This window comes from Phyllopteryx taeniolatus, chromosome 10 (assembly GCF_024500385.1).
Source record: "Phyllopteryx taeniolatus isolate TA_2022b chromosome 10, UOR_Ptae_1.2, whole genome shotgun sequence".
NCBI lineage: Eukaryota > Metazoa > Chordata > Actinopteri > Syngnathiformes > Syngnathidae > Phyllopteryx > Phyllopteryx taeniolatus.
This window is the reverse complement of record NC_084511.1, coordinates 25537386-25560833: the sequence shown is the minus strand read 5'-3', so window position 1 is coordinate 25560833 and position 23448 is coordinate 25537386. Positions and strand designations below refer to the sequence as shown.

Below are 23448 nucleotides of genomic sequence, written 5' to 3'. Positions count from 1 at the left end.
TATTACTAGAGCATCCAGAGTTAAGGCACAGCGACAGGGGCCTTTGTTTACTTCTTTTGAGATAAAGAGAAATCCTCACGGATAACAAGAGGAGACTGCGGGCAGCAAGTAAACGGGGCACTACATCAAAGTGGAGACTGCGGAGCGTAATAGCATGGCATCAAGAGCTGTATACAATTTTCTCAGCTGTGGAGACAAATCTTTTCCAAGAGCAGAAAGCGGGCAGCAAGAAAAGGTGGCATTGCTGCATCAAGCGCTAAGAGACAACCCGAGGACGCTTGTCTTGCAATAAAGGCATTGACGTCACTGATTTAAAATATAGTCCTCATTTTATTAACAGAGGCCAAATAAAACTTATCACATTTTATTTACAAAGGGAAGGCAATAAATATCTTAATAATAATCATAAAATTATTTTTTTGCTTACATTTAAAACAAAAACAAAAAAAATCATAAATGTGTGTCACGTTGTTAGTAAGGTTGACAGTAGACAGGTGAGTACACATTACTGGAGAGAGGAGGAGGAGGAGAAAGCGGGGAAGTCATTCAAGGAGCATGCCAGTAGAAAACACGAGAAGAAGAGTTCACTGATGACTCGGGGGGCAGAGGGGGGGGGGGGGGGGGGGGGGGGGGGGGAGTGGAAAAGAAGAAACCAGGAGGTAGAGGAAGTCTTCATCACTGACAAAAAAACAAAAACCTCTGGAGTTTTATTTTCGGACAAGTCTAGTAGCACGTCTGCGATGAAGGCGGAAGACATGGAATCGGGTAAAAAAAAATATATATAATAGAATGCTGTGTGAAATATTGCACTCAAAGCAACACAGTCATTCCAGTGGCGGCGTCCCGCCTTCTTCCTCCCATCTCCATGGCGTCCTCTTCCAGTGGAAAGTATGGCGTCCTCGTCATCGCGGGGCAACACAAACAAGATTCCAATAAATCCCGCTTGGCTGATTTTTACGGCGTTGCGTCACCTCCTGGCTTGACAGTCAACAAAGACGGTGTCCCGAAAAGCTTCCTGTGCGTTATCCGTACATATAAATAAGACGGCGGGATGCGTCAAGTAGAAAAATAAAAATTAGTTCTTTCAAGACGAGATTGTTCGTGGAGCGTCCGCCGTCCTGAGTGCTGTCGATCAATCCATCCGTCCATCAAACCGCCTGTCGATCAATCAGTTCCTCCTGGCTTTTAGCCGGCGGGCTCGCCGCGTGCGCTTGGTGACGGGCGTGAAGCGGAACTCCTCCAGCGGGTCCTCGCGGCCCTTGGGGTCCCGCTTCATGAAGTGGACCTCCTGCTGGCGCTGGGTGGTGCGCGAGCCCTTCTTGGGCCGGCCCTTGCGGTTGAAGCCCAGGTACCAGCCTTTGTACTTGGCCGACACCAGCGCCGTGTAGTTGTTCTCCAGGAACTCCTCCACGAACACGCACTCCTGCTTCCTGCCGTCGGGCTGCCAAAAACAATCAAAACAAAGGAGAAATTAATAAAAGAGAAAAACAATATAGTCCGCTCGGCGTGGGTGAGCTTTTATTGATGACATGACTTTTTCTGCAGGAACATATAATACGTAGTAACTGCAGCATTCAGAGTTTAGGAATAGCAACAGTGGCCTCTATTTACTTCTCTCAGCTAAGAAGACACATTTTATCCAGTAGGAGACTGTGGGCAGCAAGAAAATGGGGTACTGCAGCAAAGTGGAGTCTGCGGAGTGTAGTACTGCTGTGTCCAGAGTTGGGCAAGTCAACATGGGCCTGTATTTATTTTGTATTTATCCAACAGAAGACTGAGGGCAGTAAGAAAATGGAGTGCTGCAGCCAAAATGGAGAAGGAGATACACTAACAAACAACAACAGAGAAGAACGTAGTTCTCTTGTATTCTTGGTCAGGAGGAGGATTTGATCCGAAAGGACATTTTATCCAAAGGGAGATTAAGGGCAGCGGAAAAAAAAACAGCGCTGCAGTCAAGTGGAGAACAAGACATGCTCACAAACGACAACAATAAAGGATAATTACGGTCTGCCAAAAAATGAAAATGAACGAGAGCGAGGTTCTCTTGTATTTACATTTTACCAAGGCGAAACATTTTATCCACAAGGAGACTAAGGGCAGTGACAAAACAGAACAAATCAGCCAAATTGAGAACTAGTCATGCTAATAAAGAACAACATTGAAGGATAACTACGTTCTCCTTGTATTGACTTCTCTGGAAGGAGAAACATTTGATCCAGAAGGAGACTAAGGGCAGAGAAAAAAACTGAGGGCTGGGCCAAATGGAGAACAAGACACAGGGAGCGCGAAGTTCTTTAGTATTTACTTCTCTGGAACAAGATACATTTTATCCAGAAGGAGACTAAGGGCTGCAATATATATGTACTATTTACTTTTGATTGCCGTTGTCATTAAAACAAAGCAAACACACATTGTCTATCCTTCAATGTAGTAATTAAATAGCTTTGGACGATTTATTAGAAATATATTCTGTTATTGTTATTATCTCTCTTTTCTTTAAGATTTTTACAAATGTATTCGAAATTGAGAAAAGAATAAGCCCCTTTTCTCACACAGAGTCCAACACCCCGCCCCCGGAGACCACCTGGCGTGAGCAGGTGACATAATTGCATTCCTCCTAAGTGACCATTAGGCGTGCAGGCGCATTGCGGCTAATTGAGCGATCCAGTTACGTAATGGAGGAACGGGCCCAGAGTTATCAAAGGGGTTTTGTTTTGATGGGGCGGGGGCAGGAGAGGAGAGAGAGAGGCGGGAAAGCTGATCCGAGTCGGCCGGATTAAGAGCTCCCCCTGGGAAATGTCCATTTTGATTTGACAGAACTCGCAGGCAAACTCACCCTTCCGACGATTTTGCCTTTCTCGTTCATGCAGATGTAATGTTCGCTCTCCTTTCCTTTTATTCGGATGTGGCTGCCGAATGTTTCCGTCTCCACGATGAGAAGAGCTGGAAAAACACGAGGGAAGAACACATTAGGGCCAAGGAATGAAATCATTTTGGACATCTTCACAAAAATATGATAAGAATATGCACATTCTGCCTTTACAATGATAACGCTCAGTTTGACGTATTGATATAGATATTGTTAAGAATATGTTTACGATTGTGGTTGTACAGGTGTGTCTGTTCATTTTTACTCCTCTTAGTCTAACTCAGATTGAGGTCAACAAGGAAATGGAGCGCTTCAGCCAAGTGGAGAATGAGGCACTAATGGCGAAGAACGAGGCTCTGCTCTACTCTCTGGACTGGACGGAGATAAATTGTATCTGAAAGGAGAGTAAGGGCAGCAAGAAAACAGAGGATTAAAGCCAAGTGGAGAATGAGACACGCTGACAAACAACAGTGGAGAACGAGGGTCTCTTGTATTTACTTCTCTGTAAGAAGGAAGATTTGATCCAAAAGGAGAATATGGGCAGCAGGAAAATGGGCCACTGTACACCAAGGGCAGTATGATACATGCTTAACAAACAACATTAATGGAGGAGAAAGAGGCTCTCCTGTATTTACTTCTTGGTAAGGAGAAAAAAATGTTATCCAGAAGGAGACTAAGAACAGGAAGAACGTGGAGTGCCAACTGAAGAACAAGACACTAATAAACAACAACAAGGAAGGGCAAAAAAGGTCTCCAGTATTAACTTCTTGGTAAGGAGACACATGTTATCCAGAAGGAGACTAAGGGCAGTTATAAAACAGGCTGCTGTAGCCAAGTGAAGCAAGAGACTTGCTTAACAAACAACAACAAAGTAGGAGAACGAAGATCTGCTGTATTTAGTTTTTGGCAAGGAGAAAAATTTGATCCAGAAGGAAACTAAGGGCACCAAGAAAGTGGAGTGCTCCATCCAACTGAAGAACAAAACACTAAAAAACAACAACAATGACGTGTAATGAGGGCATCCCGTATTTACTTCTTGGTAAGGAGACAAATGTTATCCAGAAGGAGACGAAGGGCAGCGGGAAAACAGGCTGCTGCAGTTAAGTGGAGAACAAGACATGTTTAACAAACATCAACAAAGTAGGAAAACAAAAGTCTCTCTTTACCTTTTGGCAAGGGGACAGATTTTATCCAGAAGGAGACTAAGGGGAGCAATAAAAAAGGCTGCAGAAAAGTGGAGACTGCAGAGCATAATATCTCGGTATAATGTGCACGTTTGTTTATAAGGAATTGTTTTTTTTTTACTGTCCATACTTAAAAAAATTAACCCACAAATGCTCATAATGAATGAACTATATATATATATATATATATATATATATATATTCATGATAAGTCAAATTCCAAGACGTATTGGGAGGATTGTAGGATGGTAGGACAATAGTGTGTTTTGCAGTAAATCAACGCTTAAAGTAAGGACGCACGCTTAAAACCAACAGTGGCTTTAAGCTGACACAGCAGAAATGCACTCCCAGGACGCATCAGGGTCGGTGGAGGTTTTATTTTTTGGCCCCCTCAAATTACCCCAACCCACCCGTTCCCCCTCTCCTTGTATCCCCGACGTTAACCCCCGCGATGTGGCCCTTTGTCTGCCGCGGGGGCCCTCCAAGCAGGGCCGCCAAACATTTGCGCAGTGGTTATGTGCCCCACCCACCCCCCTCTGCCGGATTAGGTTTCAAGTTTGCCTTTAGTCTGTGCTCACTCAATCAAAAAGTTAAGACGATCCATTTGTTTAACACACAGGGCGTCCATTGAGAAAAGAATAGGCCCCGGGGATGGGATGCCCCCCCCCCACTCCACCCCGCTATCCTTAGACTACAGGGGGACAAGCAGGAGGAATAAATGAGACTTAAGCCTCTGGAAGTTTAGATTGCTGTGTTTTTATCCTGTCTGGATTCTTTAGGGCACTGGTTCTCAAACTGGGCTCCGCGAGTCCAAGTTTGGGGGTCCAATGATTTGCATTAAATGGTGCATACATTATAAAGAATACATATACATCCCGCCAAGAATAGTTTTTTTTTTTTTTTTGGGGGGGGGGGGGGGGGGGGGAATTGGCGTATTTAAAAAAAAAAAAAAAAAAAAAAAACAACCGGCGTAATAAAAATGAGAATAAAATTAAAATATACAACTTTCACTTAAATATCAAATTACAACTTTATCGTTAAAAAAATTACAACTTTACAAGATGACTGACAACATTTCTATTTTTCTTTCTTTATTTGCATAACATTAAAAAATGTGTTTGTATTACTACTGGAACAAAGTCCTATTTTAGTTTTTTTTAAACAAAATGCCTATTTTTTTTTTACTTTTTTCCAGAATAAAAGGTGCGAATAAAGTTCTATTTTTAAATTCACTTGAATGCACAAAATGCGATTTTCTTCCCTCGTTAAACGTTAACTGCATAATTTTACTTTTATCTTGACAAAATATTTCTTTACTTTCACAACATTAGGGCTTTTTTCCCTCGAAAGTACTGTGTATGAATCTCTCTCTCTTTCTTTCTCTGTCTCTCTCTCTCTCTCTCTCTCTCTCTGTTGTTTAGAAACAAAGAAGAGTTTAAGTGAAGCTTTGGCCAAACTTAACGGGATCGTCTTGAGTCGTCGTCCGCTGAGTTGCGCTAATTACGCGTAATCTGGCAACAAATTAACGCCGTCGTAGCAAGCGGCATTAGGTTGACAAAAGGAGGGCATGCTGTGCTTTTATTGATATCGTGGTAAAAAAAAATAAAAAAATAACAATAATAATAAAGCACCACTGAGTCACAAACTGAAATGACGCGACGGCAGTTACAAGTTACACTTTAGAATTTGACTAAATTTGGCACGCTAACAAACGATGAAAAAGGGTCTTTTGTATTTACTTCTCGCTAAGGAGACAAATGTAATCTGATAGGACCGTGGGCAACCTAAAAACAGCACTCCAGCCTATTGCTTTATAATAATTCTAAATTATAAAGCAATAGGTGATACAAATCACCATTTACTCAAATTTGATTCCATTAAGACACCCATCTTGGAAGGAAAAAGACTGAAAATGATGATAAATGTGAGCGTAGCGTAGCCGTGTGAGCGATGTGACACCGGGCCACGGACATCTTTTGACCCCAACTGTCAAAAAAACCTAGCGTAATGTTCCAGATTGCGGCTTTTATCTCTTTAAAAGCCCGCCGCTGCGACCCAGAAGACAGACTACCGCCGAGAAGCACAGCCTCCTAAGAATAACGAATGCGCTAATTTGCGATAAGAACTGCGCAGAATACGTCTTCTTGGCGACCGAAGGGCGGCGTAAGTGCAGAGTTTGCAGGTGCCAGGTACTGCAGCTGGACGGGCAGACGGGAGAGGGGGAGGGGGTGGGGGGGTGGGGGGGGGGGGGCGGTGGGAGGCGTAACTGGCAAGACTTCCTCGCAGGGAAAGAAAAAAACAAAACAGGATCTGCTTCCACTCAAGCTCCAACAAGCATAGAGGAAACATATTTTGAACGTGGCAATTTACCAGTTGTGTGAGCTGCTAACCCTTTTAGCGTCCGAGTAAAAACATTTGCTAGCCAACACTGCACCTGATTTCGACTTGGGTGATCCTGTTCCACCCCTGTGCTGTAGGTGGCGATAAAGTGCTTTACTCAGGTAATCACTTTTTCTAAAAATATAATCGCGTCCTGATTAAAATAGCACGGAAGCTCGTTGCTATTCAGAGCCTTCAACAATCCTAACGTGTTTTTCGAAACATGGAATGGAATTTAGAATTGTTTAATTACAATTCTCTCTGCTGCATATGGTGGGTAATTGCTTGTAACGCTTTATGTTGAATGATTGAGTGTGTGCGTGTGTGAGAGAGTGAGAGAGAGAGAGCGAGAGAGAGAGAGAGCACGAGAGCGAGAGAGAGCAGTTTATTTGACTAACCAGCTCTTATTGCAGGTTTTGTTACAAGAAATGAAATACTGAATTAGATGTTGACTGAAAACTAATATCACGCATTTATCAAGTGACAGAACATGCACCCCCCTCCCCACACACACACACACACACACACACACACACACACCCCGCCCCCAAGAGCTGACGCCGACTGTAGAGCCAGGCAAAACTTCATTTGACTCTGCGAACAAACCCTTGACGGAACACAAGAAACATGAGTGACCCCATCAGAACGTGACAGGCTGGGAGGGAACCGACTGGCGTCTGTGGTAAACCAAAGGCTGAACCGTAGTGCGCCTTTGAGCCTCCGAGACTCGGCAGCCACTAGATTGTGAGAGAACTTAGCAAGACTTGAATACGGAGAGGGGGGGGGGGGGGGGGGGGGAGAAATCCCATGCTGCACTGTTTCCGGCAAATAGGGCTGCCGTGGCCAGTGAGAACATCATGTTAATGAAGCCCAAGTTTGTTTTTTTAAGCACAGCTCCCTCTCCTGGATTTGGCGGGTCGCTGCCCCACTTGTTCCTAATGCAAGCGGACTGTAACTGCCGCCTTCACGCTACAAGCTTGGCAAAAGAGGGTAAAATAAAAGCAATTGCGAATGGATGCTGGAGATGATTTAAAAAAAAAAAAAGTGTAAAAGTACATTACCCCAGTGGAGTAATAAAGAATTCATACAGTAGTTATTAAGATAAATAGAAATTGACTAGGGCTAAAAATATTGTCAAGCATTTCTGTGTCTTACCACAAATATGACCTCATATGAACGGTCATGAACGCGAACCCAAAAAGACTGTACTTGTGTGAGATGCACAGGAATTCTCCCATACCATACTTGCCCCCATCATCTCCATTGGCGTTGACCTTCTTCCCGAGAATCTGCACGTGCTTGCTCGTGGTCCTGCTGTACAGCTGGTAGATGCGGACCTGCTTGCGGCTCAGGTCGTCCGGGTTCCTCGTGTGGTTCTCGATGTAGAAGCGGAAGTCGGCGGAGCTCTGCTGCGACTCCTGAAGCAAAGACAGGAAGGAATTAGGTGATTCAAATATCACAATAGGATAATATATACAGCGGTATCTAAAAATAATGTATCATAAATACGTTGAAGAAATAAAAAATAACAAAATCTTTAAGAACAAGTGCACCCTCATGGTGTGCCCGGGGGCCATGTTGATTTACCTGCATTTCCACCACTAGCAATTATACACCTGAAGTGGCACTATCATCAAATATCCGCCCGCGGGGCCCAGCAGCCTCCATAAATTAGCAAACGGCAGGAGGGGGGAAGATTGGAGCGGTGTGCAGAGGTGGAAAAAATACTCACATTATGTACGTACAGTGCATAAACAAGTACTGGTTCAACTCCTTTACATAAGGCAAAGTGTTCTGACTTTGAAATGTACATAAGTACAAAGAAACAAATTGAAAACAGATGTAAGGAGTAAAAGTTAAAAGTGGTCAGAAAAATAAATACTCAAGTACAGAAACTTGAAATAGCTACTTAAGCACAGTAACCGAGTATTTGTATTTGCGGAATCCTGCAGGGGGGAAAAAAACAGCGTGGAAGTGGGCGGCATTTTTTTTCATCCAAAATACGCAAAGCCGCCTCTCAAGGGTTCCGCTGTCTGATGTTTACGAGTCGCCTTAAACCCGGCGTAAAAACGAGGAAATTACCGACTTATTTCGGAGGGGCGGCACCGTCACAAGCGGGAGCGTGCGGGGAAACGTATACTTTCGGAAGCCCTGGAATCTGTGGCGGGACCTGGTTTCCACAGCTGTATGCCGGCGGTAATTGCACGGTAATGAATTTTACGTGGCGGCTCTCAGGTGGCTAATTACATACGCATTACATACCCCGAGCTCTTGTTATTCTAACCCGGGACAATTAATGACATCCAGCGAAAGCCGTGGGAAAGATGGCAGCCGCGCTAGAACAAATCCTTAAAAGTCGCAATGGCGGAAAAAAATTCAGTGTAAGACTCTTACGAGGCTACGCTAAAAAAAAAAAACCCCACTAAAAACGACAACCTGTGAAAACGTGATGTCGTTTTGGCTGAAGTCGATTTTTCTGATATCTGTACTTTACTTGAGCTTACTTTTTTGAGGACTTTGGACTTTGACTCCCTTGAAAACAGATATTTGTCTATTCCTTACTTTGTCAAATTAGGCTCGTTACTTTTTTCAGCCTCCGTGGATGATTGACACGAAATGTCAAATGTGGTTGAGATTTTCATTGATTGGGCAAGATCCTCGGGACTTATAGCGCGGTAAAAACAGTGCCAACAACGACACGGCGGAACGTCAACCGGGGAGAATTTACGATGGGTAAGAAGCAAAATAGTCCCCTTGCATGTCTTTTTTTTTTTTTCCGGAGAATTCTTTGATACTGTTGAATCCAAAAACGGATTTGTAGCGAATACGTTGACTAAAAAAACACCAGCTTCTAACGTTCAAAACTTTTCAGTGTAATCTAAAAAAAAAAACTGTTACTATTAGCTAATTTAGCATGTTTCGTTAGTCAGCTAGCAAGCTGTGGGAACACGTTTTAATTTCTTTAAATTAACGTGCAATGTTGTTGTCGCGTATATCTGAAGACAACAAATCTAGAGTAGAACTCGGAATGGGGGAAAAACAAACAATGGTGAGTTTGAGAGTCTCACGAGGCTATGCTCAATAACGCTAACGTCAATCTGTGAAAATTGTGTTTTGGGCTGTTAATTCATTTGACGACGAAGGACTAAAAATGGCAACAATTGAAAATGTTTTTTAACCTTTCCATGGCAGCCACGGTAGATCGTTAAAGCCCGCCACGCACTGCGCGATGCGGCCGAACCCGACTTGGAACGGACCCTCGGCAACAAAAATGACAGTTGGTGACTCACACCTGCACATTTAGCACTTGATTTATGGACAACCTGCGACGATAATGCCGGTGTACGGCTTCTCATACAGTATATTGTACGGTGTCACTTTCATTAAACCATAAAAAGATAAATAAATAAAGTGTGTCGCTCAGTGTGTCATGTGTGGCAGGCATGAGGGGGGAAAACAACGAGTGCAAGACTCTCACGAGGCTAGGCTAAAAACGCTAACAACACTCTCTCTCTCTCTCTCAATATATTTTGTGTTTAAATGTGTGTATTGTTTTAAAGGTGTGTTTGAAGACCCTAAAATAATTTCCAGTAAAAAGAATAAAAAAACGTAACGATGGAAGGGGGTTTCCTGTATGACCAAATACTCATCATAGTTGATCAGTTTATAGCCGAACACACAACATCAAAGATATACCTCACAAAATGTGGCGATACATGCTATTTTTTTTCTCATAAAAAACTGTTCCCATTATTTTTTGCACATTCTTCTGACAAAATTGGTGACACAGTACTTTTTTTTTTTTTTTTTTTTTTACTGGAAATGTAAAGGTAAAAGTAGTGGCTTCTTATCCAGACCTCAAGGCGGTGGTAATGTGAATACCATAAACCGCGGACACCATTTTTAGTCTTTTTTTTCCCCCCAGGTGCGTTAAATATTTATTTTTATTTTTATTTTTTTTGCTTTGACCCATCTGTGTGAAACTTTGATTTGCCAATGTACCCAATTTACTATCCGAACCTGTACACATTAATTATCAACATGGAAGGATGAACCAAAATTTTTACTGGGGTAAAACAAAAACAACAAAGAAACAAAATGGGGATAAGAAGTCATACGAGCAATATTTCGACCTTTGGAGGTAGTATCAGAGCTATTCCGGGACAGGAACGTGTCGTTTCACCTCCTGTTGTGTCGAAAGCAATTGTCACTGTCCGAAAATTATTTTATACGTCACACCAGATACTGGCGCCAACAACCTTGGTTGCACGCTAATGCGGCAATTTTGCGCAATCTCTGTGTGAATGAAGCTATAGTAAAGCTAACCTGTAGCCCCTTGCACACTGCCTGTTGGGAATTTTACACCTTTTCTGTGAATAGGGGATGAAGTCGACTGGCCAATTTTTTGACCGTAATTATCGGAGCCGTAACAAACTTGGTCATTTCTCGCACCCTGTTGTGTGGAAAGTAATTGTCTCTGACGGACAACTATTTTGGTTGCCGTGTCTTTGCGTGAAAGCACACAAATCCGCAATGTCGCAGCAAAATCCCAATGCCCGTGATATTCCCGCAGGTCAAAGGTAACATTACACATTGGCGTGCGTTCTAAATGTCAAGATCCAGAAGCCGTGTCTCAGTTTTTCGTGGGTGGGGGCAATTGGCATGGCTAAAGCAAACATGTCATGGTGAGTCAACGGGTTTAGAGAAAAGACGCTGTGACACCATTTTTTTTTCTTTCCCCCTTTCACGTCGCAAGTTGACAAGTTGATCCCTGAAACGGGGCTCAAGGACGTAAACAAGGAAACTAGACGGGATCCACCGCAGATTAGCAACTCACCAGGTGCAGACGTAACACGGGATTTAATTCATGCAGGGATGTCCGAATTATGTGATGAGAGCTTTAAATTGGCTAAAGCTGATGTAGGGAGGAGTAATTGGTTTAGTGTGTTTCTTTTACTGGGACACCTGTCCCCTATATGTTTTTTTTAATGATACAACATATTTATATAATGCAAATTATTTTGTGTAGCCCCAATCTCGGGCTCTTGGATCCCAGTTTGAGAAGCGCAGGTATAAAGCATATTAAACATATCAAAGAGTCTCTTCAGCAAAGACAAAGATCAGCATCATCTGTCATCAACCCTCTTAAAGTAAAAATAAAAATAAAAAAAAGCAGCCTGCTGAGGGATTTATCTCACATCTGGCCATCTCCAAACAAACACTAAGGTGTGTTTTGGTGCAAAGTTGCACTTCTTGTCACGGGAAACGCAAAAGCGGCGAACACGGCTGAGCGGCGACACTTTTTATCGTCTCCGTCGTCTCTGTCGTCCCCCTCCCCTCTCGGCCTTCAAAGACGACTTGAAAGCCGATACTCCGGTGACTTCAAAAGGTGGAAGTGACGCATCCATCTCCGCGTTAACACTTTGACACCAGCGTGCGCGCCGGGTCACGAGCACGACAACGGGCAAAAGATGCTCAAGTTGCATAATGCCACCAAAAAAAAAATATTATAATAATAATAATTTTCAATGACTCCTCCAGTATCTCTGTCGCGACCTGCAGATGACACTGTAAGCTCAGTGGTGCCTTCCCTCGGAGAACGTCCAGATACCAGAAGAGTCACAGAAAGGCAGAGAAGTGGATCCAAGATAGGTTGTCATTTTGTTAGAGAGCTTTTGAAGTTCTTCAAAAAGTACTGAAACATTTGGACATGTGCATTCGAAAAGCTTCGAGAAGGTCAAATTAAGTTCACCTGTAAAGATTATGGGTTCATCCTCAAACTTCACCCGAAAGCCCAAAATCCCAAACTTTTTGTTAGGGCTGCATTATGGAAAAGTGACTTTTTAATGGCTCTTCACTGGTGTCAGGCTGAAACCTCCAATTTCCACATTTTGGTCAATTTCATATTTGTTCACAAATCAATATATACCCACGTGGGTACGTTATTTTTATAAATAATTGACGAATTGAAAGGTTTTCTGAAATTATGGGGTCCATTATTCATGTTATGTTTACTGGCTGTTTTGTTGTTACATATTACAGTGGACCTCCACATATTTGCAGTTCGGCATTTGCAAATTCAACCATGAGCAGATTTTTTTTTTTTTTTGGGGTCGCGGGGCATATTACCCTGTTCTTCATGGAAACCCCCACTTATTTACGTTTTTAGAACTGATTTTTTTTTTTATTTTTTTTTTTTTAAACCTGAATCCAAGCTTACTTGAGTGTTAGGTATTCAGATTTTTCGTTATTCGCAGGGTGTAGGGACCCGGCCCGATCACCAATCTATTCCCAAAGGGAATATTTTTGTTAATTTATTGATATTAAGTTGTAGAACATTTCAAATGTTTTAATCAAATGTATTAAGGTTTGTGTTTTACTACTACTACTCTTTCAAAATTTAGGATAATGTGATTGTCTTTTTTTTTTAATTGAAGGTGGAACAAAAATCAATTAAAATTAGAAATCGGATTTTGGGGGAAATAAATTGTGTATTTTAAGACGATATTGCTCAGCTGTACAACCAAATAAATGTTTTCTTATCTGACGTTCAGAATTTTGCCGTATTGTGATCTCACAATTTGGCTCATTTACATACCACCCCTACAACTTATTTGACTTGGTAGCTAGGCTGGAAGAAGATCTGCCATTTTCAAGTAACGGCAACACGATCATCAAAGCCAAGAGGTAAGCAGAGCTGCAAGTGTTAGCACAGATTAGACTTAGACAATGGACACCTACTTGAATGTAAAGGTAAGTTGTCAACGTAACAATGTCACTACTGTAATATATCTTATACGATGAATATTTATTTCCATTAGACTCTGTTGCAGTCTTCCACAGAATGCAGGAGGATGCCGGAGAAAACCCACGGCAACGCCACACAGGAAACCCAGAGTGAGATTCAAACCCAGAACCTCAGAAATGCGAGGCAGACACGTTAACCACCAGGTCGCCCGCATGATGATGCATGTTACAGTAAATGCGGGATTTACATTAAATCGTGACGCGTCTCCGCATGTTTGTTTGAACGTCACAGGTCATAACTCGGTGTGGGAGAAGCCCACCAGGGTGGGGAAAGGAGGGCGGGGAGGGGGGGGGTCAAATAAAAGCGTCGTCGTACACTGGTCCGAGCGAGTCAATTAGGTGCGCAGACGCCTGCTAGTGCTTACGGTTCAAAGTAAGACGCCGCTCGTAAAAAAAAAAAAAAAAAAAAAAAACAAGCAACCCCCGGCCACCCCCCAAAAAAGAAAAGCATTTGTTCAAAGAGGAGCTGTTAACCCCGCAGTTTGGAGTATCTGTAAAAACACAAGGCATGCTGCTAATTGAAGTGCACGTACAAGCCAGGACACACTTGTGCTTAATTGTCCCGCGCATTCAACTCGACTTGCAAGCGTGTTCCACATCAACTACTGCTCATTTTATGGCCACTCGTAATTGTGTCTACTCTGTGGCCATCCGATTATAACTCACCCAACATCATTATTATTATCATACATGGCCGTAATGTCCGCAGGTATGGACACCGGGGCTCCAAATTGGGGCTCGCGGCCTATTTTGTGGCCCAAGCTTGTTTTTTAATAGGCCAGCTACTGTATGCAGTTTTCACCTTATTATGTTATGTTTGTTTTTTTGTATGCCAAACAAATGTTCATGAGTCAGTGTGATCCACTTAATGTTTAGTCATATAATTAATATTCATTGAAAATAAAAAATAAAAATAGATTTTAAAGAAAAAAAACAACAACGAAAAATGTGGTGCTTTTTTTTTTTTTTTTTTACATACTTTTTTGACATATTTTCAGCTTTTTGAATGGATTTAAACTTCTAACACTGTATTATTAGTCATAAAATAAATATGAAACCCACAAAACAATGTAATATATACATAAGGGGAGTTTTAAAACATTTTTTTTGTTTGTTTGAGATATTGCAACTTTGTGACCCATTGGATTATGGCTCATAAAATCAATATTAATTTTCAAAAATATAATACTGGTATATACATATCATTTAAAGAAAAAATAAAATAAAACATATTTTTATATACAAATTTCTTACACATACAAAATGTTTCTTGTTTTTAAACTTTTGAAATTTAAACTTTTGAAAGCGGCCAATCTGACCCACTCCATGTTTAGTGTTAAAATGAATTATATATATATTTTAAACTATTGTATATATATATACACGTACTTAAAAGAAGAAACTAACAAAAAGGGAATTATTTTACATTTGAAATTATTTTAATATATACACATACTTAAAAGGTAAAAAAATATTTTAAGTATGTATATATATTAAAATAATTTAAAATTTAATTTTTTAATTACATTTTTTTACATTTTAAAATACTTTTTCTTTTAGATATCTGAACTTTAGAAATTCAATTGTATACATGTACTTAAAAGAAGAGACAAACAAAAGAAGGGCATTTTTCATTTTACATTTATAATTCTTTTACGATATACATATGCAATTAAAATAATTTTTTTTTTTTACATTTTTAAAATACTTTTCCCTTTAAATATTTGAACTTTCAAAGGAGAACAATGTGGCCTGCTGGATCTTGAGTCATGAAATAAGTATAAATATTTTAAAATAATTTTATACATCACAAAAAAAAACAAGATCCTTGACAGTTTACATTTTTTAAATAGTTATAAAAACATGTCATTCAAAGAAGAACAACATAGGGATTATAAAATAAATAAATACATTTTAAAAATGCTTTTAGTTTTAGCTATTTAAACTTTGAAAAAAGGCCAATGCAGGTTGAGTCTAAAATCAATATGTATCTTTAAAAATTCTGTATTTATCACAACTGTTTATCATATGATGACGAACATTGGCTTGGCTTAGCAATACTGGATCACATGTCAATATTTCCGCAATTTATTTTTGTATTTTTGGGACATACAAGTTTTCTTCATTTGACTTAAATTAAATTATTATTATTATTAAATTAAATTATTTTCATTGTTAAATTATGAGACAATCCTTTCATTGATATGAAGTTTTCCCATTGTCAGTTTCACATAAATCATGAATAGTAGATTCTTTTGTTCTAATATATTGATTATCACACGATCACTGAACAATGATACTATTGATATCTTTTGGAAAATATCGGCAACCGTGATGCGTTGTAGGTTTTTTTTTCTTCCGATATATTGAGTTTTGCAAAATTGCGGAATCGTAATACTGTTGGTACATTTCGAAAAATAAATTGCTCGTAATTGTGATGCATCTTAGTTTGTTTTCTTTCACGGAATTCTGACGGGACTTTCGGACATCTTCCAATATGTTGATTATCAGTATCACGATACTGTTGGCATCATTTGAAATATCATTGCTAGATATCATCATAATTGTAGATACAGTAGTATTCTTCCAATGGATTGATTACAGTAAACTGGCTGTATCGTAATACTCTTGGTAGAGTTGGAAAAATATTGCTTGAAATCGTGATGCATCACACTTTTCGCGCAATTGCTGAATCATGATACTATTGGTATTGTTCTCATCAATGTTATGACCATGCATGATATATATTGACATTGCTACTACAATAAATTGTGATGTATAAAAACAAAAATGTGATGTTATTCTTCTTGTATTCTCGTTATCATAACATGCAGACATTTCCCTCTAAAATATGCAACTTTTAAATTCCTGGGCCATTTAGGGTTACACGTGGTAGTTATGTTTAACTGGCGTTTGATAAAACAAACAAAACAAAACAAAACACACAAAAACTCCCTGGACCCCAAAAGTGAGTCATTCTTAAAGGTACACGACAATCCAGTACAGTACATTTGTTATGTACAGATTAGTTGTCTTTAACGTTTATGTGCAATACATTTGCATTGAAACTTTTGAAACTGTTCGTTTACAAAGATTTATTTAGGTATGATTTTTCACTTTTAAGTGCAGAAGACTTCCATTTGACTGTGGCTTCAACTTTTGTTTTAATCCAGTACAGTGCACTTTTTAAGCACAATTCAGTTGTATTTAACTTTGAACCCCGAAAAAAAAAAACATTTATTGAATTTTTATTTCCCTCTCATGTGCAATGCAATTGAATGGAATCGTTATTTCAAAGTGCAGCGTCGTTTCTGTTTTCTCCAGTTCACTACTTGTGTATTTTAATGTCGGTGACGATGTTGCTATTTCGCAGAGCTCAGCATTTTCTAGGTGGCACTTGGTGCAATTAAAGGTGCGCGCACGTACCTGCAGTTGAAAATAGAGGACCAGGAAATGTAAACACCTGAGAGGAAACACACAAAAAGAGAAGTTGAATGCAATTCTTCAATGTGAACGCGATTTAGCGACTTCTATTGGAAAGAATGCAGATTGTTTTGTTTTTTTTTGTCTGTTTTTGTGTGTGTGTGTGTGGGGGGGGGGGGGGTTAGAGCTTGGAGGGTGGGTGCACTTACACGTAAAAGAACCTGGAAGGTAGCGGCGACATCTTGACACCTGCTTCCGCTCGACCGACAGAGGAAAGAAGGCGGGGGTGGGTGGAGGGGGGCACCACCAGCACCACCACCGCCGCCACCTTCCTGGAGCTCCTATGCGGCCCCCCCGTGCGCCTTTTACGCACACGGCTCCGGCGAGGAGACGCTTCTCGTGGCGGCGGTGGAGTCCGGCGGTGACACGCTCAACGAAGGCAACATGAGGCGCTTCCTTGTCGACGAGTTATCCAGATTATTAACAATTTCAAAGAGAGAGAGAGAGAGAGCGAGAGAGAGAGAGAGAGAGAGAGAGAAAACAATCCCAGTCTCCGAATGATATCCTCTCCGAGAAGAAACAAAAAAAAAATCACAAGTTCCCAAAGTGTACCTGAAGAAGGGCAGTTCTACACCTTGCACGGTCCATTTTTTATTACTATTATTATTATTCTCAAGTGCTGTATAAATATTTTAAAAAATATATATATAAAAAAAAAAAAAGTCCTTCCACCTTAAAGGTAATAATAATAATAATAATGAAGAAATCCAAAGGAATGGAAGCGGCTGTCAGCGGGCTGAGCAGCGCGTCTGCGGCTGCACGTTGGGCCACTGTGAGGCTTTTTGCTCGCTGGTGGGTGGAAACATGTCAGCGGTTTGCACCTGATAGGGTAATCCCGGGGACCATCAGCATGCACGGGCTTCCCCTCACGCACAACAAGCCCCCACCCCACACCACCCCTCTCCTCTCTCGGTGGGTCACTCCCCCCCCCCCCACTGCAATGGAAGGATTTCATTTAAATGCCTCACTGTTAGACATTCATGTTAACTCTACAGTTATTTACCGCATACCACAAGTAAAATACTTTAAAGTGATTATCCAGTAATTAACTGTAGTTTCCACTGCATCGTGGGATTTTCATTGACGTCACACAGACTTTCATTCAGACAATTTTTTTTTAAATTGATGTTATTTACTGTATTAAGAAAAAAAAAAGACTAAAAATAAAACGCCGCAAAAATACAGTAACCTATTGTATATCAAGCAGGATTGTATGTAGACATGGACAAATTCAGTCGAGTACTATATCATGAATTTGATCGTGAAATCCCCATTTTACTGTGTTATTTCGCAATCAAATCAAAATACACTAGCCAATTTTCAATCATAACGCAATAGATTAGTGGAGGCGTCAAATGCTAAGCTAAGTTTGAAAGCAGCACAGTGGAGAGGCCGACGTGGTCCCCAGCCTGCGTTGCGCCATGCAATGTTGAGCCCTTACCGTAATAACGACGTCAATCCTTAACGTTCATGAACGATAAGGATTAACGAAACACGAATCATGTGCGTTCATGTTACCCGTAGCTTGGTGAATGTGTGTCTTATTGAACTTTTGCATTGCATTCATGTTGCACTTTGTTTTCATGACACACACACACGCTTAGCATTTTTTTCAATTATATTTTAACATAAAATATACCATTTTTTATTTTAATAAATATCTTTTATTCATCAAATATGTTATGAGTTCATTTTCAAACTATATAATTTTAACTAGGAAATATGCCATTTATAAATAAATGTTTTCTTTTATACCTAATTTTTTGCTGTTTTTTAAAAAAACAGTTTCATTTATTTTATTTTCATATGTTGGATTTCCGCCAAACGGCGTTTTTTTTTAACGTATTTTTATTTGAATAGGAAATATGTTCACGTGCATTTTTAAAAATATTGTATTTTCTAATCTCTAGCGATATGCATGTTCGTGTTTACGTCAGCGTTACTATCCCGTTTAACGATATTGTCGCTTTGTCATATTGTCGCGATTCCTTTGCCCACTTGCCTGACAGAAACTTAACTCGTCTGCTTGTTATTTTGGGCTTTTTAAAGACTCGCTGCTTTGTGGATTGGCGCGCACCTTTGCCAGACAGCATTCAAATGCAGCCCCCCCCCCTCCCCCCTCCCCTTCCCTCTTTATTTCAATAATGTGCTATAACTTATCCGACATTTAAATGAAAGAGAGGTGTGAATGTGTTTACAAGCGCTTCAGAGCTGGCAGCGCTAAAAGTGAGCCCGCAGCACATCCCCATGCTGCCATTAACAGAAAAAAAAAAAAAAAAAAGCTTTGTGGTTGGCCTTTATTGTCCTATTAAAACTGGATCCTTGGGATTCCTGCCCCATTCATATTCAAAATCATCCTAAATGATTACATACATCACTTCCCATGTGGCCATTTCAAAGGAGTGTGCTGAGAAAGAAACTAAGGCAGCTGCATATACTGAATCTCCCGTTACGAATATATTTTTAGACACTTTTCATAACAATTAGTGCAATTTAAATCAAGATGAACGCATACGTTCAACATAATTTTTGATTTGAAGCACTTAATAACGTACAAAATCAATGCTAAACGTGGTGTCAGATCAAACAAATGTTTGTCGAGCTAGTCAGCAGAGTTAATATTTATATTGTGAGTTTTTAGCTTTTGGCGACACTATTAGGGGACCCTAAATCAAGGTCAATAAAAAAAATATATCTTCACGTTTTTTTTTGGTATGTTCATATGCCTTTACGATCAAATAAATGTGAGGTATGCAATTAGAAAATGAAAAAAATATATATCTTCACGTTATTTTTGTATGTTCATATGCCTTTACGATCAAATAAATGTGAGGTATGCAATTAGAAAATGAAAACAAAAATGATGGCATAATTTGGTGACTCGAAATCAAGGTAAATACATATATTCAGCATACGTACACTGTTAATTTTGTGCACTAGTTAAATATATAACTGTTTTGAGTTTGAAATGGACCATATTTTATTTTTCCAATTCTGAACGGATCTGTGAATGCGCAAATAAAAATTGTAGGGTTCAGTACCGCCAACAAGGTTAAGAACCACTTCTCTAAATAAAGGCAAATCCCTATGGTATAATTAGGGTACCCTAAATCAAGGTCAATACATGCAAAACAATGTCAGGAAAAGCCTACTAGAACATCTCAACTTTATTTGGGGTTAATTAGGGGTGCTAAAAATGGTGGCAGGTTAGGGCTGATTCACATTTAATATTTAAGTTTGAATGTTAGTTTCATTTTGCCAGGTCTGAGGGTGTGCACACTTGTGCAAACCCATCTTAGCTGCCTATTTTTACTTCCGCTGTTGAAGATCCCCCCCCCCCCCCCCCCCTTTCAATTCAATTGAGTTGTACAGGTTATACGTCACATTAATGGTGGAAAAGGTTTTGAAATGATTTACCTTACTCTCACTTTATTTATATCACAAAAACACGGCATTTGAACAGGGGTGTGCAGACCTTTTCTATCCACTGTACACATGACAAATGCACTTTCTGTGATTATATACACTGTAAGTGTTGTCCTGTTTTATTGGTAGATATTTTGCTTAAAGTCATATTTTCTTCTTTTTTGTTTTTCAATGGGGAAAAAATGGTTGCTAAATCTAAAAATATTGGTCAACCAGCGCCCTGGAATTGATGTTGTTCAAACCGATTAATAACGTGCGATATTTTTCCGTCTCAGACAGTCAAAGTCATCGGTGTGAGATATTAGCATGCCTAAATTGCTGTCAAATCCATGTTGTCGCCGGTGGAGCGTACCGAGAGGACACTTAAGAATGGGGAGAAATGGTTCGCAGCGTCTGGGAATTGGAGGAGCAAGAAGAGAAGGAGGAGGAGGAGGGGGAGGGGGAGGGGGGGGGGCAGGCTCTCAAGAGTTGGGATAAAGTTACCCCGCTGAGATTAGCCCACAAGCGGGAAGAAAAACAATAAAGCAAAGCAAAGGTTTTGGTTTACCTGGGATGCCAATGACCAGCACATTAAGTTGATTTTTATGTTTTAATTAAGTATCCGTCCTTTGCTTGAGTATTTATTTTGCTGACCGCTTTTTCCCTTTTACTCCCTGCATTTATATGTGTCAATACACGAGTATGACTGTATTTTAACTACAGCATGTGAAGCACGTGAGTCCTCTATGTGAAAAAATGTTGGATAAATCAAATGTCATTAAATCACTTCCCAATATCTGATTTACACTCACACTCAGTAGTACTGAAGTAGGAGTATAAAAATATGTGTAAAAAAAAAAAAAAAAAAAAAAAAAAAAGTGAACATACTGATTCAACTCCTGTAAGATGTCTTTTTTATGTAATTGATTAGTGTTATTTTAGTATTAACTGTAAAATGTTATGATTGTGTATTTTATATATGCATGACTGTATTTTATCTATGTTTAACTATGTTAACTATGCTATATAAATACAATCTACTTACTCCTATAGGACTTATACTCTCACGCTGTACTTCAGTGGAAGTAAAGTTATTTATTGGGAAAAAAGTCATAATTCAACTCATGTAAGTGAGGAAGTAAATTTTATTCCTACAGCACTTTTCACAGGGAGCACTCACAAAGTGCTTCACACAGTTAAGATAAAGCCTACATATCGTTAAGTCTTATAATATACTGTTATTGCCTAAGTCATTTTTACATTTTTTGTTTCTTTTTGATTTCCGAAAACATGAAGAAAAAAAAAAAAGATAATGGTATTAGGTTAACGCTATATAAAACACAATTGCAACAACTTACAGTTAATACAAGAAACAACAATCAAGTTTTCAATCAAAGCAATTTTTCATTTTAAACAAAGTCCTTAGTTAAATCAGCACTTCTACCGTTTTTGTTTTTTTTTGTTTTTTTTTTTACACAAGTATCTGTACTTCTACGTAAGTACAGAGTATGAGTACTTTTCCAACCTCTGCCAATGCAAATGCTTTCCCAGCCCAGACTGTGAATGTGTGCAGCATCCACATTTGTACTTTTGGGTGCAAGCGATACGGGCCACAAAAAGGGGGCTTCGTGGCTGTTATTTTTCGCCTTTCAAGCTTTTGAATTTGAACCTCGCTCGTGCAGCAATGCGTGTCTGTCCACGGCGACGGGGACTGTGGGAATGGCGGTGAGGACGTCTCATTGGAGGCGTCCGAAGGCGGGCGGGTGTACGGGCGGGTTGGAGCGCTCGGCGGGTTCAAAGGGCCCCGAGGAGGCATTTAAGGCCTGACAAAAGAACTTGGCAGATCAGTAAGTGAAGCCCAATGTAGTACATTAGTGTCAGGACCCCCTCCGCGTCCCTCCCACTTTGCACTTTCATCTCTGACACGGACATATTGACTGAAAGGAAAGGAGGGGCGGCGAGGGAAGGGGAAGGGAAGGGGGGCAGTCCCATTCAACTCCCAAGGTGAGGCGACTCGGACGAGCCACCCAGAAACCTTTAAGGAAAGGCCACCGACGTGTGAAGCCCCACACGGGACGGCCTTCTTCCTCTGATCTCGCCGGAATCAGCCTCACCCCATTAGCGCAGGGCCCCCCTCCCCACATAACCCCCGCCCTGACTTCCCTTTTCACACTATCGGCCATGCGCTCCTGTGGGCTACTGAGCACCAGCGGCGGGGTCGCGACACTTCGAGGGTGCCAGAGAGAGGAGCCAGAGGGGGGGCGCCGCTCACCAGCTACCTCAGCGACCTTTCAAGTAGTACCTGAAGGAGAAGTGGGTGGGGGGGGGTCAGTGTTTCAGTAATTTGTTCCCCGTCACACGTTGTTTGCATGGAGTCATTAAGGCCCATTTAGGTTTCACCCTTGAAGGTTGTTGGGGGGCTCGATGAGGGGGGAGTGAAAGGTGAAAATTAAAAGCCTCGCTCTCCAACAAATCACCGCGGCACATGCGCAACGTGTTTGCATTGACTTCCGATTTTTATTTTCATTCAAGGCTTCAAGCGGAAGATTATGAAAGTCAACAACCTGAATCGGTACAGCTAAACCTTATCGCTCTTGCAAGGATCCACTGAATTGAACTGGGCTATGCGCAAACGCCTCCTCTAGGGGTTCAGTGTTTTCATCAGCGTTGGTAGTAGCAGGCCTTTCGCTGACTGGTTTGTCCAGAACCGATCCTGTTTTTTCGAAAAACTTGCCATGAACAGCGTAAAGTGTACTACGCATTGGAGGAGTGTACTTAGGAATACGGCAAGGCCTGACTTGTCATCTGGTCATCATGGCCTCAGGTCTGTTCGAATGATGCCTGAAACAAAAAAGAAAAAGAAAAAAGAGTATAGTGCCTTTTCAAAACCTATGCCTGCTTTGTCCAACACAAAGCTATTTTTCTGATTTAGTTAGCTCGTCCTGATAGCATAACTGTGCATGCTAAAAATTACATTTTTTCTATGTCTGTGTAGCTTCTCAGTCATCCAGGTCATGGTAAACCCGCAAACGTTGGATCGAGGCAAATAGCCTGTACTTCTTTGTTGACAAAATTATCAAGGCAAATATGCTTGGAAGCTAATGAACTCTTCCTCTTTCGCTTGCACCATAATACATCTACAGTCATACGCCACCATTTGCCGCCAATAATGAAAAGATTGCAGTCATTTTCTGATTACGGCATTCATGTTTCCGTTAAGTTCAGCTGCCCTTTCAAATGTAACAATCATCCCTGCTAAGTCGCAGTCCAGTGGAGAATCCAGCGTTGTCCAAAACATTAGTTTCACTTCAAACGTCCGGT

At 40.6% G+C, this 23448-nt stretch overlaps 1 protein-coding gene across 10 annotated transcripts in view; it reads right to left on the bottom strand.

Moving 5' to 3' along the window:
• Positions 1 to 310: 310 nt before the first annotated feature.
• fgf24 (fibroblast growth factor 24) overlaps positions 311 to 23448 on the bottom strand; it is a 59272-nt gene continuing 36134 nt past the window's right edge. For 2 of the 10 annotated variants that reach the window (XM_061787003.1, XM_061787004.1), the window contains 3 exons: positions 7673 to 7850; positions 2837 to 2943; positions 311 to 1441 (listed from right to left, as the gene is read on the bottom strand). In XM_061787003.1, the coding sequence (XP_061642987.1) occupies positions 1169 to 1441; positions 2837 to 2943; positions 7673 to 7850 (558 nt within the window). In that variant the 3' untranslated portion in view covers positions 311 to 1168. Of the gene's footprint in view, positions 1442 to 2836; positions 2944 to 7672; positions 7851 to 9611; positions 13609 to 16665; positions 16703 to 16871; positions 17589 to 21042; positions 22969 to 23448 lie in introns of those variants that run through there. The other 8 variants (XM_061787006.1, XM_061787005.1, XM_061787007.1 and 5 more) reach the window with 8 other exon arrangements.